The 16,649-nt window shown below is 51.6% G+C and overlaps 1 protein-coding gene across 5 annotated transcripts in view; it reads left to right on the plus strand.

Moving 5' to 3' along the window:
• Window positions 1-451: 451 nt before the first annotated feature.
• The window catches only part of LOC116953199 (formin-binding protein 1-like), a 76,453-nt gene continuing 60,255 nt past the window's right edge, over window positions 452-16,649 (plus strand). For 3 of the 5 annotated variants that reach the window (XM_032973155.2, XM_032973158.2, XM_032973159.2), the window contains exon 1: window positions 454-1,037. In XM_032973155.2, coding sequence (XP_032829046.1) covers window positions 1,014-1,037 — 24 coding nt within the window. In that variant the 5' untranslated portion in view covers window positions 454-1,013. Of the gene's footprint in view, window positions 1,038-16,649 lie in introns of all 5 variants that reach the window. The other 2 variants (XM_076074812.1, XM_076074813.1) reach the window with 1 other exon arrangement.

The raw sequence follows: 16,649 nt of genomic DNA on the forward strand, positions 1-16,649 counted from the left end.
TTTTAAATTTAAGTAATGGGTGAGATGGGCGGGGCGATAATACGTGGGCGGAACTATTTCCTTATAAGGATCGAGGGGGCGGGGGGATAACCCCGCCCTTAATAAGGAGTGAGGGCGGGGGGGTGATGCCCCCCTAAGAAGGAGTGAGAGGGCGGGGGATATGCAAATGAGTGTGGGGGGTGTGGAGGCGGAGTTAGGGAAGAATGACAGCGAGAGTTGAGCGAAGCAGCATCGTGTGCGCATGCGCGGGAAATCTTTTCCCCGCCCTCTGCCCCCACCGCCCCCGCACCCCTCACATTCTCCCGCCCCTCAGCCCCCGCCACACACAGGACCCCGCCCCTCAGCCCCCACCACACACAAGACCCCGCCCCTCAGCCCCCACCACACACAGGACCCCGCCCCTCAGCCCCCACCACACACAAGACCCCGCCCCTCAGCCCCCACCACACACAGGACCCCGCCCCTCAGTGCTGCAGAGTGGCGGGAGAGGAGTGAGGCGAAGACGGAGCGAGGACGAGGAGGAGGATAACTGACGAGGAGGATAACTGAGGAGGAGGAGGAGGATAACTGAGGAGGAGGAGGATAACTGAGGAGGAGGAGGAGGATAACTGAGGAGGAGGAAGAGGATAACTGAGGAGGAGGAGGATAACTGAGGAGGAGGATAACGACAAGGATAACGAAGAGAAGAGGATAACGAGGAGGATAACGAAAAGGAGGATAACGAGGAGGAGGATAACGAAGACAAGAGAAAGGATAACGAGGAGGAGGAGGATAACGAGGAGGAGGAGGGCGACTGCAGCCGGCACCGAACCTCCCCTCACGCTCAGCCGCCGCCGCCGCGTGCACGTACGGACGAGCGCTTTGGGAGCTGAAAAGGACAGAAGGGCCCCGGGAGCTTAGGGGAAGACGAAGAAGACACCGGGGAGGGAGGAGTGAGAGAGCAGAGCCCTGGACGCGGGGCGCGTGCAGGAGCCGAGCCCACAGCGCTCGGGCTCCCACGGGCGGCGGTCGTCATGAGCTGGGGCACCGAGCTGTGGGTGAGTGGCCGGGAACCCCTTCGGGTGGACGCCGGTCGGGGGGGGGGTGGGTGGACGACGTCGGCCTCCTGTGCGTGCGCGCGCGTGTGTGTGTGTGAGAGAGAGGTGGAGAGAGAGAGATGGAGAAGGGTTATGAAGGTGGACGCTGGTCGAAGTGGACGCTGGTTGAGGTGGACAGCTCCCGGGTGTGAGGGTTGAGGTGGACACTGGTCGAAGTAGACACTGGTGGGCACTGTTTTGGGTGGACGCTGGTTGAGGTGGACAGCTCCTGAGTGTGAGGGTTGAGGTGGACACTGGTTGAGGTGGACACTGGTTGAGGTGGACACGAGTTGAGATGGACAGTTCCTGGGTGTGAGGGTTGAGGTGGACACTGGTCGAAGTAGACACTGGTGGGGACTGTTTTGGGTGGACGCTGGTTGAGGTGGACAGCTCCCGGGTGTGAGGGTTGAGGTGGACACTGGTTGAGGTGGACACATCCTGTGTGTGTGAGGGGTGAGGTGGAACCCAGGTCGGGGCGAGAGGAGGCAGGAGGGGGTTGACCTTTTGTATTTTGCGATGTGCGGGCGTCTCTGAGGCTAACGGTGACCGCGCTTCGCCTCTCAGCCCGACATACTCCGGTTGGATTACAGGCGACGGCACAACATTGATTAGCTAGTTGTAATTACTGGCGAAACGTCGTACTCAGATTGTAAATCGTTGTGGCTTGGCTCTCCAACACACCGGTGTGCTGTACTAGTGACTAATTGGCCACGTTCTGTTTACGTGACAAACCTCACTAATTGGCTGTGCCGGGTGGTGGCGGGTTTAACGACACATTTAAATATTTACGCGATCTAACCCGGAAAAAAACCTCTTATGGACAGTTAGTATTTGGCCTTTCGGATTCTTAAAGCAATAGATTACTCCAACCGAGTATATATTCGATTATTCGACTAACGTGATTATAGCCTAATACAATTAAAATATATGGCCAGTCAACCGCGCTGAATTAGAATTTTACAAATACGGTACTGTAATGAACCACCCCACGTCCCCACCCATCTGTGGGATAATTATGAGTGCGTGTTGTTCACAAACGCGATGTTGTTCAACCTGATGGGCACCTAGAGGGCACGTCACGGCCAGGGAGGTGACGGATGGTAGATTAATCAAAGCATCTCTGATGGAAGCGCGGTTGGCAATTGACGGTGTGAAGGAAGTTTCAACGGTACGTCGCGTGCATACCGATGGATATTAATGACGCTAGTGGCAAGTCACATCCAAGCACTGTCCAGGCACAAATAACCTGCTTGGCTTACTTCACAAGGTCCATAGCAACAACAACAGCAACAACAACAACAACGCAACACTATGGTCAATAACACACTGTGGATTACATACTATTTGGTTCTTTCGGTAAAGTCACGTAGGTATAAAATAATATAAAATAATAATATAACATAATATTTTATACCTACGTGACTTTACCGAACGAAGCAAAGATAAATGGATTCCTGCAGTCACGACTCACGAAAGCTTCAAATCTCGATTGACACTGTGGATTCATTTAAATAACGGGCGACGTGGGCAATGCGCCTTCTGTCACAGCACACGTCTGATGGTATCGGGTGATGAGGTTGATACTGGACATTTGTGAAGAATATTTTATAGCCCATCGCACTCCAGCATAAATTACATATTCCGATTCTCACCGGGAATGGTCAGGCGCATTTAAATGTCAGCAGTTGGTTTGGGTGGTGTGCAGGAATGCTTGTTGATGTGACATTATGGCATACGGCCTGTGATTTGCACGGCAGGTTACCCACCCCTCATATATAATGTTTGTGGATACCAGATCCCTTGCTATACCCGTCTTGTATAGATCTCTTAGACCCGCTGACTGTGGCATGCCTCGTGGCCGTGTCGTGTCACCTGCCGCTTGGTTTCTCCTGGCTGCGCGTGGGTGTTGTGATGACGCACACCGTGTCGGGGAGGCCCTCATCCAGCAGTGGATAGGCCACGGCCGATTGCATCGACGATCTATGTCTAGAGCGGTGTTCTTCATTGCAAGGGCCGCGGGGCCACTGGCGGCCCCTGGTGGCCTTTAGTGCGGCCCCTGGCGTGCGGCCCTCCCGACAAATACACAGGATGTCAAAGAAGCACCCCTTGTACTGTTTTCTGAGTCAATGGCCAGGCCTCCTGCGATTGTTGTGCTCAAATCGCCCCCATGTCTCACCACCTACACCTGACGACCCTGCCCACAGTAGACAGGGCAGCTTCGGCACACCGGTCACACGAGCGGCAGCTTGGAGAACATGAGCAGCGCGCGCCTCATGTCCACCGCCACGGTCGCAAGACGCCGCGACTACGGCACGCGCCATGTAGATCCCCGTTACAGCAACGGGCAAGCACGCAAGCGCCACATGCAGATGTTAGTAATGTACGTACGCGTATGTTGAACTTCTTTCGCACCGTACGTAGCCAACCGTGCTTACAATTAATTGGAGGTGCGGGGGAAAGGACAACACGGGTGCAGGATGGAGGACGATAGGGTAAGCAAATTGTCGGTTAGGAATAGAACGTGGCAGGAAAGTGCGGGTGATGTAGTAAGGAAGAGGAGGTTGTGATGGGTGGGGCACGGGTGCAGGATGGAAGAGGGAAGGCTACCAAGACAGGAATTGAAGTGACGCCAGAGGTCAGCGACTCACGGGGAAGACCTAAAGCCAGATGGATGGCGGTGAGTGTGCTGAGACTGCAGAAGCAGCCCTTGAACATTGGGTGTGCGACTTGGTAAGCAAAAGGAAGAAAGCGATGGCTATAATTGCGGTGGCATCACCACACACAGCGTTGTCTGCGTATGACCCCTCCTGACCTTGGGTGAGCCGACGATGTCCATTTCCGAATGATGAGCACGGGAGGGGGACATCCCCTGCGGGGAAATGGAGTGAATAATTCGTCTTTCCCTGTGTGTTTACATTCCACACGGTGCTCTACACCTGTATATCGTGTGGTTGTGTGTGTAGTACTTGCCCCAACTGTCTGTTGAGGCTATATGCGGGATTTTTGTCTTTGTGCAGGCAAGCAACACCAGCTTCCCCCAACCTGCATGACTCCGTTTTGAGCCAGTGATATGCAGCCGCTCACGAACATGTAAAATCCATTAAACTTGCAGCGTACATTTTCAACCCGCATAAAATAAAAAATGAGCGAATCAGCAGTCCTTCTCTCCTCCTTCACTCCTCTGCTGCCCCCCTCCCACCACTGTGTGAAACTCCCCCCCCCCCAGCCGTCCGTGCCGTCGACTCCCTTGCCGTGGCTTAAGGCCAAGCTCGGAGTTGTTTAGCTCTGTGGATTCACATGGTTCGGATTATATACGTGAGCCCCTGATTACGTGTGAAACGTACAGTAATTTATTTTAATCATAGCCACATGCAGTGTGGGCTCGAGAAATGTGTGACGTGCAACGGGCATCCCTTGAGCACGCGTGCAAGAAGAGTAGGCCAAACTCCTCCGATTCTGAAATCGAATCGCTGACCGAGAATCGTGGAAATTCATCAAAAGACTATGGAGGAAGGAGGAGGGGGGGGTGATGTTTTTGTTTGCGATGCGGGTTGAGCGGTGGCGCAGCGGTTATTGCACTGTGCCATGAACCCTGTGACCTGACTTTCGTTTCCTCACCACGGCCAACATCAGTTTGGGGGAGCGATATCTGAAATGGTCTTGGGTACTCTCCCCCACATCCCTTTCATCAGCCCGCACTGACCTGCGTGGTGAAGTATGGTCAGACAGCTTCCATATGAACCAAGCGTGGCATGGGAAGGCCTTCATCCAGCAGTGGGTTTACAAAGGGCTGTACATTTTTATTATAATCGCATGTTTATTGTTGAGCGGTGGCTAAGTGGTTAGCTCGCTGCGCTACGAAGCCAGAAACCTCGGTTCGATTGGGGGTAATGGCTAACTAACAGCCCTCGCTGATCAGCGTTGTGAAGTATGATCTACTGGGGATATCTGTGAAACTACTGGACAACTGTAAAAAAGAGCTTTAGAGCGCATTGGATTCCTGGTCAAACAGCTCCGACATGAACCAACCGTGGCATGGGGAGTTCCTTCGTTCAGCAGCGGACTGACAACTTCCCGTAAAAACGAATAACACGAACATGCACCGCCCAGCGCAGTGTGTCTCGAATAACTTGTCGCTGGGCCCATCCTTATGAAAGCATCGATTAAAAAGGGAGGGGAGCCGTAAATTTCCCACTTTATGGGGGTTTCTTCCCTCCTTTGTTCAGACTCCAGGAGGAGCTTTTCCACACGGAGCAGGAGAAATTCATGGCCTCTCTGAAACGTTATTTATTATTGCTCCTGAGTGAGAGGCGGGCCCTTGAGGGGGCGTCGGGGTGGTGGGGGCGCGGGCGGGTGGGAATTGGTGTTGCTGATCAATTGAGACACATTGCTTCATTCCATCAGTCAGGCCTCATGCCAGAAAGCGTGGGTAGTAGTGCCCAGGACCGGTCCAGATTATCCCTCGCCGTCGGTGTTAACCGTGTCGCGAGGTTATCTAACAATTTGTTTTATTTTACCAGGAAAGGCCCACTGAGCTATGTAGCTATTTTTCAGAAGCGACCTGGCCATTACAAATGATAGCTCAAAGAAGTGGCTCATCACGTGGAAATTTACAGCAGCCAAATACTCTAAACGCGTGTTTCTAAATGTGGAGGGAAAAACAGGCGGCCCAGGAGAACAATCCACACTTCCATGTGGAGAACACGCAAACTCCAAATATACAGGCTTCAGGGTCGGGATCGAACCCACTACCTCTTGTATACCTGGCGAGGTAGTTAACATCTCGCCACCGTGGCGCAGTGCACTAAATCAGCAATGAGCAGTGAGGTGAAGTATAATTAAAGAACTCCCACGACCGAAAGGCTTGGGGAGGCGCTGCTCCAGCTGTGGATTGATGAAGGGCTGTACATTACAGCACATCGTTATAATTGTTATTAAAAGCTGGTTGAGGCCAGGAGTCTGTTTTGCAAGGGAGAGCTGTACTTAAATTTGTAATACAGGAAGGGGAGGGGAGGGGGGACAGACACAGGACCATATATCATTCATCGCTGATTATATTTGCATCCGCGAATTGAACGTTACGTGACTAATCACGTACCAATTTAATAGCCGGTCATCAGGAAACATCTCAAAATGTCATTGTCATCAGGCCCCATGGTGTAAACAAGCAACTCTAATGATCCACTCTGTCTCTCTACTCGCCTCTGTTTACGTGCAATTGAGAAGGGGCCACTGCCCAAAATGTTGCCTATTATATACTTATATATCACTTAAACCAAACTCTTTATTTAATTTTACCAGGTAAGGCCCACTGAGCTGTATAGCTTTTTTTTCAGAAACGACCTGGCTATCACAAATGATATCTCAACGAAGTGGCTTGTCACGATAAAATTTGCAGCAGCCAAATACTCGAAACGCGTGATGTTGATTCTAAATGTGAAGGGAAACACCGGAGAACCCGGAGAAAAATCCACACTACCACGGGGAGGACATACAAACTCCAAATATACCGATGTCAGGGTCGGGATCGAACCCACATCCTCCTGCATACCAGGGGAGGAAGGTAACATCACGGCGGCCGTGGCGTTAACGATGAATCTGTCGAGGTTTTTTTTTTCCCTTCAGGTAATGCTTGGGCTCATCGCGCCGTGCGCTAACCACTGTGCCGTCGCTCTCCCCGCTTACAAATTACTGCACCGTTGGCTCTGCACCCTTGACACCTTGAGAGAGTGTTGCCTGGAGAGTTATGTTACGTACCGAGGAGTCAATCACAGCCGACTTACATTTTGGCGGATATTTATTTTCCTCCGATATAGCATTGCCAATATTTGTGTCTCCAGCCACCAGGGGTGTCATCATTTCAGCTGGGAATGTCTGGATTGGTGAGCCAGAAATATCTCCACACCCAGCAGCGCACGACATCCGGCATACCCCCTGTGCCACATATCACAGTCATATCAGCGGGCCAGAATATATTTCTGCACACAGCAGACCACATCCAGTATACCACTTTGCTGCTGTGGCTACAAGACACGTGCCACCTCCTCCAGTCTTACCAGCACCCCAAAAGTGTTTGTTTTCACACAGCACACCACATCCATATTAAAGGTTTTTGGGTTAGATCGTGTAAGTATATATGTGTCGTAACCCTCCACCACCTGACACAGCCAGTAAGGTTCGTCACGTAAACAACGCGCCAATTAGTTACTACTTCAGCCCACCGGTGTGTTGGAGAGTAAACTCACAACATTTAAGATTCAAGTAACGTGACGTTTCGCCAGTAATAACAACAATCAGCGTCATCAGGCGACAGCCAAAGTTGTGGATAAAATCCTCCTGTTTCGTCTGAACACACAGTCCAGTATCACTGTGTGGGTTTTTGTGGTTGTGCTACTGCGCAGCTCTCTGATGTGTGTTCGGGTTGTGTCTCTGGGTTGTGTGTTAGGGTCGTGGATGCGTGTTGTGCCTGGGGTATTCCTATGAACATTCACCCCCCCCCCCCCCCTACTGCTCGTCACATGAATGTGGAATGTCCAGCACTGGCTCTGCAGGGTTTTAAGCAGGAGACGAGCTCCAATGTCTCGATGCTCATTTGAGCGGCAGGAAATGAATCTGAGTCTTTAGCAACGAGCAGCAGATTGGCTGTCTTCAAACTGACCGTGTGTTGTGTGCGATGATGGTGTGATGATGCTGGTGATGGAGATGATGATGGGCAGGGCTGTCAAACTAAACCGGAAGTATCAAGCCTGACACCATGACGTCGAAGCGTGCCCCCCCCTCCGCCCCCCACAGCGCGGGGCCTGGGACGGTCGCCCCGATTTGCCGTGCACCCAAGGGGATGGCTCTGGTGATGGCACAGACCTCGGTTCTGTGGGCCTCCTCTCCCCCGCGTCTGTTGGTTTTGCTTGCCGTAGTTTACTCAGCCGGTGCAGGGCCGCTTATGCCCCCTGATAATGGGACCAATTCACGTCGTGGAGAATGTTTCCTTTTGCCGAAAATTCTTGAGCGCTATCGTGCCGGAATCCCCTCGCCTTTCAAACACCCCCTGCACCTCCCCCTCGCCCCTGGCCCCCCCTCCGACCGCAGTCACCAACAATTGAGCAAATCGCCAAAACGCCACTTGCCAGACATTTCGTAAGAGACGGGATTCCAACCACAAGAATTTGAACGGTCAGTCTATGAGTGACTGGTTGCGAGTGTTGGGGTGCAAAGTGTGTGTACTCCGACATCTTCCCAGACTTCTGACTGGCGTGGAAGAGTAGGCCAAATGTATCTTCTAGGGTTTTCTGGAGCTCTCTGGAGCTCCCTCGAGTGGAGGCCCTTCCGCCAGCAGTGGTGTGAGCAATAAATTTGCAGGGCCGCACACTCTACCTATATACTGTACTGTAAAGCAGCAGTCCCCACCCCTTTTTGGCACCAGGGACCGGTTCCGTGGAAGACAATTTTTTCACGGGCCGTGGTGGGGGTGGGTTCATCATTGGGTCTTTCCCCCTTTTCAAAGAAGCTCTCCAGCGACGTTTGTTTTTTACTCATTTTGGCTAGGGTTAGCTTGTGGGCTTACCAACACTGTGACTGAGACAAGTGCGCAGTGCGCTCACCTCCTGCTGTGCGGCCTGGTTCCTAACAGGCCACGGACTGGTACCGGTCCGCGACCCGGGGGTTGGGGACCCCTGGTGTAGAGGATTGTGGCATTGGTGCTCATTTCCTGTTTTCACCCCTGGGTCAGCGGGTGTAAATTCCACATTCATATCACGGGGGCAAGTTGTGTCTGTAGGACGACCGCTTGAAATACCCCAACAAAGTGGTGATTTCAATGTACTGATTCTGGGAGGGAGGGATAATGCTGGGGAGAAGGGGTAATGATTAAACACGGCTGGCTCTGGTGGCAACTGCCCGCAGGCACGAACACCAGAGTTGTCGTTGGCGTGGAGAGGAGCCCAGCCAGCAGCCAAGCCAGGAAACTCTAGCCATGGATTATTTTTGAATCCTTCTCCACAACGAGTGCGACGGACGTTGACACTAAATGCCGCATTTGAGGCTCGGTGACACCTGTGGAATAGGACGTGATATTTGGTAGAAATGCGTGAGCATATACACGTAACATAAAAAAGTCATGTGTTTTTATGCCCACCACTACTGGACGATACTGAGACAGTGACAAAGACGCACACCACACCACACACACGTGAAGAATGTTGGGGCAGGTTCTGTTAGCGAGCCCCTAGTAAGTCCATAAAGGCATGTGATAGGTGGGTCTGGCCAGAAGCTCACCAGTGTTGTTGGGTCGTCTTCGGGAAATGCCAGGGACCGGCTCTGATATAACTTGCCACTGATGTTAGCCGTGAGCTGGAATCGAAACCGGGTCGACAGGTTCGTGGCCGCAGCATGCTAACCACAAGACCGCCGCTTCCCACCATAAACACACTCCCGCTTCTACACAAACACACACACAACCACAAACACACCCACATTCATATACCCTGACATATTCGCTCACTCACACCCCTAAACTGTCACTCATCACTGACATCATATACAGGTGTTTCCCACACCTTCATTGTGTGAGAAGTATCCCTATCCGAAAAGCAACAAAGACAAATATCCCCGTGTAGCCTTAACAGACTGTCGGGGCAAGTGCTGTTAGCGAGCAGCACCTATGAAGGCCGGCACGGCACACGAGGGGGTGGGTGGCCAGCACAATGTCCGACCGCCTTTGTCTCCCTAAGCGACGATGTTTACACACCGCACCAGACACTCATTTGAGGCATAGTCGACCTAGGGGGAGGCCCAGGATCGGTTCAGATAATCGTCGCTGGTGTTGGCCGTGTGGAGCGGGAATCGATTTTGGGGTCTCTGGCGAGTTCGTCATGCAGCGCGCTAACCACTATAAAAACAAAGATCCCCCGTATAGCATGAACAGACTTTTGGGGCAAGTTCTGTTCGCGAGCAGCACCTATGAAGGCCGGCCACGGCAAAAAGACAAAGATCCCCTGTATAGTCTTAGCAGAGTATTGGGGCAAGTGCTGTTAGCGAATGGCACCAATGAAAGCCGACACAGCGCACGAGGTGATGAGTGTCCAGCACCACGCTCGGCCGCCTTTGTCTCCCCATTGTCAATGTTTACACACCGCACCAGGTAGTAATTTGAGGCCGGTTGAAATATTCGTCACTGTTGTTGGCCGTGAGCGGGAATTGAACTCGGGCCCCGCCGTGTTTGTCGCGCAGCGCGCTAACCGCTACACTACCGCTCCCTATTACCACGCACACACACACACCCTTGCCTCATCACCCCATGTCATTCCAAGACGGGTGGGGGATTAAACTGCACCAGCAAGTGACGCATTGTGAACCGGGCCTGTGGGTGCGTGCCTAGTTTTTTAAATTACCCTGATTAACCCACGAGCCTTATCCCACCACTCCCCGTACGCCACCCTCCAGCACGCCCACGCATCCCGGGCAGCGTCAGCCTCGGCAGGAGCAGCAAGCAGCAGCAGCAGCAGCCTCAAACAAAACAAGCCGATTGGAATCCAGGGAATGCGGTCTAAAGCCGGGAGCTCCATTTATAGCGGGGCGCCGAGCGCTGCGAAGCGACGAGCCATTTTTAACGCAACTTTCAGGAAGACCGTGTGGCATATTCTTTGGGTCTTTCGGTAAAGTCACGTAGATAGAAAAAAATAATAACAATAAAATAATAAAAATGAAGTGAATAAAAAATATAGTAATAATATAAATTTGTATTAATAATATTTTTATTCACTTAATTTTTAATAATATTAATATTATTTTTTTCACTTAATTTTAATTATTGTATTATTATTTTTTCTATCTATACGACTTTACCGAAAGACCCAAAGAATATGAATTACTGCAGTCACGAAAGCTTTAAGTCAAGATTTAAACCGTATGGCATTACCTACCGCCCCGCTGAACAGATATGCCGACAAGTCGGCTCTTATCCAACCGTCATGATGCGTTTCCTCTCCCTGTCAACTTGGGTGTCGTTACAGGCCTCCCTCGGCTTCGTGCGATCTCGCGTACGTGCGGCTAACCTATTCCTACAGAAAACGTGCTCCACTGTGCGGTTTGAATTCGCTCGTACGTGGCTGTGCGATCGAACGTGGGAGAACAGTGTGCACTGTGTGTAACTATTTGACAGGCAGCTGTCCTCGTGCGGTTTCGCTTTGTGCGCCCCTTGTTTTCGGAACGCATCTACTACCGCCACCGCAGAAAATCGAGGGAAACCTGTACGCTCAATCCTTAACAGGTGCTCGCGAGCAGCACTTGCACAACATGAAAGCGTTGCATCCCTCTGTGTGACGTGTGACCCTGTCGCGGTGGAGTGGTTTAGCGAACTGGACTTGAAAATCGAGAGGTCGCCCTTGGGAACAGTGCTGGATTAAGCTAGTGCACGGCCTGTAGCATATGTTATAAAGGGGCCCTAAATAAAAAAAAAACACGTAAATATTAAAACACAATTTTTTACTTGCATAGTAAAGTAATTGTATTTTTTCATTTGCTATACAGCCAGATAATACGACAAATCGCTAACCTTAAACACCCAGTCGTTCATAAAAGCTGAAGGCGGTATAGTACTATAGTAATAGAGCAAGTGCAGAAAACACTGAACCGGAATTGATAGCTTGAAAGCATTTAGCGCGGGGCCCTGAAAGTGCGGGGGCCCCGTAGCATATGCATATGCTACGAGGATAATTCGGCACTGCTTTGGGAAGTGTCCACAGCTGTGTCGGCTGGATCGATCCAGCCGATCTACCCAGCCGATCCCGATGCGTGGAACTTGGTCGTTGGTCGATGCCAAGCAAGCGGATCGGATGCGGGCGTAAAGTTGCGGGCGAATGTTTGCTCGGAGCGAGCGAGCGGGCAGGATGGAAACTCGGGAACGAAAGTGTGTGGGTGGCACATTGAGAAGGAGAAGTTGGTGGCGTTGGTGGCATTGGTGGTGTGGGGAGCGGTGGCGTAGCGGGTATAGCTACGAAACCCCAGCGACCCGGGTTCGATTCCCGCTCACAGTCGACACCCTTAGGTCGACTCAGCCTCAAGTGAGTAGCCGGTGCGGTGTGTAAACATTGCGACTGGGGAGACAAAGGGGGCCGGGTGTTGCCACGCCACCCCCCTCATGTGCCGTACCGGCGTTCGTAGGTCCTCACTAACGGCACTTGCTCCAACAGTTTGTTCAGGCTATATGGGGGATCTTTGTCTTTAGTTAGTGGTGGTGGTGAAGTTGGTAATGCTTTGCCACTTCTGCAGAGCGGATGTTGGGTGCTTTGCTCCAGGAAAGGTTGAGGAGTGAACGGGGCGATAGTGGGGGTTGTCGGTGGAAGGCTGCCAGGGTGTGTGAACGTATGTCGCTTTAATCCTCGCTCCATCTCCGAATGCTCCCCTGTCGCTGTCTTTCTTCTCTCTCTCTCCCTTGAGAGAGTTCGAGCCAAATGAGGAGACATCCTCTGTTTCGAGAGAAAGAGCGTCTCCCCGCCTTCCCTCTCTCGCTCTCTCTCTCTCTCGAGAGTGTCTCCTCATTTGGCTGCCACTTTGTCATCAGTCTCAAACCCGAGCCGTTTTCACTTCAGGTGACGCGTTTTCTGCCCAAGCCCCATTATTCACTTTGCTCAACGCTCAGTCCGATATCTCCAATTTGTATTTGTTCTCCCATGCGCGTGCTCCTCTCCCTCCCAAGTGCAGTTCCACGGCGGTTGTACATCTCCACGTGAGTTTTTTTTTCAAATTGTGTTCCATTTTCTCCCCTCCACCCAGAAGTACAACTACGGGTTAGTCGATGGGCAGGTCACGTGTGGGTGAGGTAAAGTGTGGGGTCTCCCCCCCCCCCCCGCCACCTCTTCCAAGACGGCACTGGCCTACATGGAAGAGTAGGCCAAGTACCCTCTGTGGTGAGAAGCGGCCCTCCCTCTAAGTGGTGACCCCCACCCCACCCACCACCAGCGTGTAGCGTGAGCAAGCACTTGCAGGGCTGCACTTCTACCGAATGTGCTGCGAGCGACGTCTGAACATGCTGGTGAACATCTGGCGGGGATTCGAATCCTCGCCTCCGTTTGAGCCCGGCTAGCGGCACCGCGCCTGAGCTGCACTGCTCGCTTCACTGTACCCGACTGTGCCTCACTGGAGCGTGCCGTCTGCGGTTAATGGACGCGAGTGGCAACATCGCCCAGCTCACTCGCTCACTCGCTCACCCATTCGCTCGCTCGTTGGCTCACTCACTCGTTCACTCACTCACTCACTCGTTCACTCACTCATTCACTAACTTGTTCACCCACTCACTCGTTCACTCACTCCGCTGCGCAATCGCACACTCACTCGATGACCCGCTCAATCGCTCGCCCGCTCATGTATGCGTGTGGCCGCTCACAATTTAAATGTCACAATTGAATGTCAGCGGCGCCGACGCACCTGCCCCGCTAGTGACACAATGCGTGCCGCACACGCCCCATGAGGACACGGCGAGCCCCGATAGAACCACCCCACCACGCCACCTTCATCCCTCTCCCACCACGGCCAGGTAAGTCACCGGGGGGGAGAGGCGTCGCCTACAAAGCACCCCAGAGCAGACGATGACGACGCACACGCGATGGGCGACGGAAGCCCGGGCAGACGTAGCCAAGGGCGTTCTCATTCCAGATACGCGCCGCCCAACCAACTCCTTGGTGGCTGCGTCGTCCGACTCTTAAGCACTGCAGTGGCTCGGTAGATATACATGCGAGTGTTGTTGCCTCTGTTGGATGTCGGGTCCAGAGCGCGTTATTGGCGATTAAGAGCGGTGGCAGGTGGTTGTCTTGCCCGTACCGTGTTGTTCAGCCACCACCCGTGTCACACGCTGCATGTCACTCACTCCCTCATTCACCTACTTGCTCACTCATTGATCCGCCCACTCACTCACCCACTCATTTCCTCACACTGTTCCACTCACCCACTCACTAAATCACTCGGCCACTCACCCACCTACTCACTCAACCTCCCACCCACTCGCCCATTCACTCGCTCACCTTGTTCAATGCAAGAAACGTGCTTACTCTTCCCGATTACAATCGTGATAGGAGATGTTTGTTAACTGCCAACCTCTAGGTTTTTTGGGAACTATGGGCCTGTGCTCAGCAACTGGGTGAACTACCAATCAACTCATCGCAATGTGTGTTTAGTTTGTTGTCCTTTCCCCTGCACCTCCAATTCGAGCAGTTGGCTACGTGTGGTGCGAAAGAAGTTCAAAATGCATACATAGACTCGCACAGAGACCCATAGACTCGCACAGAGACACAGATACCCATAGACTCACACAGAGACCCATAGACTCACACAGAGACCCATAGACTCACAGAGACCCATAGATTCACACAGAGACGCATAGATTCACACAGAGACCCATAGACTCACACAGAGACCCATGGAATCGCACATATACCCATAGATTCACACAGAGACTCATAGACTCGCACAGAGACACAGCGACCCATAGACTCACACAGAGACCCATAGACTCGCACAGAGACACAGATACCCATAGACTCGCACAGAGACCCATAGAATCACACAGAGACCCATATACTCACAGAGACCCATAGATTCACACAGAGACGCATAGATTCACACAGAGACCCATAGACTCACACAGAGACCCATGGAATCGCACATATACCCATAGATTCACACAGAGACTCATAGACTCGCACAGAGACCCATAGACTCGCACAGAGACCCATAGACTCGCACAGAGACCCATAGACTCGCACAGAGACCCATAGACTCACACAGAGACTCATAGACTCACACAGAGACCCATAGACTCGCACAGAGACTCATAGTTTGTTGTCCTTTCCCCCCATACCTCCGATTAGTGCGGTTGGCTACGTACGGTGCGAAAGAAGTTCAACATATACAGTGAGGGAAAAAAGTATTTGATCCCCTGCTGATTTTGTACGTTTGCCCACTGACAAAGAAATAATCGGTCTATAATTTTAATGGTAGGTTTATTTGAACAGTGAGAGACAGAATAACAACAACAAAAATCCAGAAAAAACCGCATGTCAAAAATGTTATAAATTGATTTGCATTTTAATGAGGGAAATAAGAATTTGACCCCCTCTCAATCAGAAAGATTTCTGGCTCCCAGCTCGTTACAGGTAACGACCTGAGATTAGGAGCACACTCTTAAAGGGAGTGCTCCTAATCTCAGCTTGTTACCTGTATAAAAGACACCTGTCCACAGAAGCAATCAATCAGATTCCAAACTCTCCACCATGGCCAAGACCAAAGAGCTCTCCAAGGATGTCAGGGACAAGATTGTAGACCTACACAAGGCTGGAATAGGCTACAAGACCATTGCCAAGCAGCTTGGTGAGAAGGTGACAACAGTTGGTGCGATTATTCGCAAATGGAAGAAACACAAAAGAACTGTCAATCTCCCTCGGCCTGGGGCTCCATGCAAGATTTCACCTCGTGGAGTTGCAATGATCATGAGAACGGTGAGGAATCAGCCCAGAACTACACGGGAGGATCTTGTCAATGATCTCAAGGCAGCTGGGACCATAGTCACCAAGAAAACAATTGGTAACACACTACGCCGTGAAGGACTGAAATCCTGCAGTGCCCGCAAGGTGCCCCTGCTCAAGAAAGCACATATACATGCCCGTCTGAAGTTTGCCAATGAACATCTGAATGATTCAGAGGACAACTGGGTGAAAGTGTTGTGGTCAGATGAGACCAAAATGGAGCTCTTTGGCATCAACTCAACTCGCCGTGTTTGGAGGAGGAGGAATGCTGCCTATGACCCCATAGAAAATCTGTGGAGGGAGCTGAAGGTTCGAGTTGCAAACGTCAGCCTCAAAACCTTCATGACTTGGAGAAGATCTGCAAAGAGGAGTGGGACAAAATCCCTCCTGAGATGTATGCAAACCTGGTGGCCAACTACAAGAAACGTCTGACCTCTGTGATTGCCAACAAGGGTTTTGTCACCAAGTACTAAGTCATGTTTTGCAGAGGGGTCAAATACTTATTTCCCTCATTAAAATGCAAATCAATTTATAACATTTTTGACATGCGTTTTTCTGGATTTTGTTGTTATTCTGTCTCTCACTGTTCAAATAAACCTACCATTAAAATTATAGACTGATGATTTCTTTGTCAGTGGGCAAACGTACAAAATCAGCAGGGGATCAAATACTTTTTTCCCTCACTGTACATATAACAATAACAACCGCCATTCGCCACGACGTGGCGGTGACATCACCACGGCGCTTGTGCCAGGCTATGTGCACTTTAAGTGCCACATATACATACCAACAACATGCATACGTGTGTACACATAGTCTTGCGTGTAAAACCATACAGTGGTAGCAAGCCAGTAGCAACTTGGCTAATCTGACACAGAGCTCCCTCCCTTGCAGGGAGAGAGACATTTGGACAATTGGGGGGGGTAAGAGAGGTGAGGGGGAGGGGAGGAATTTGGTGATTGCCGTGTGGGGGGGGGGGGGTACACAATGGGACCCGGGCCCTGACACACCAAAGACAAATACCCCCCGTGTAGCCTTAACAGACTGTTGGGGCAAGTAC

Source organism: Petromyzon marinus, chromosome 50 (genome assembly GCF_048934315.1).
Source record: "Petromyzon marinus isolate PM22_M1 ecotype Great Lakes invasive population chromosome 50, UKy_Petmar_22M1.pri1.0, whole genome shotgun sequence".
Classification (NCBI taxonomy): Eukaryota; Metazoa; Chordata; class Hyperoartia; order Petromyzontiformes; family Petromyzontidae; genus Petromyzon; species Petromyzon marinus.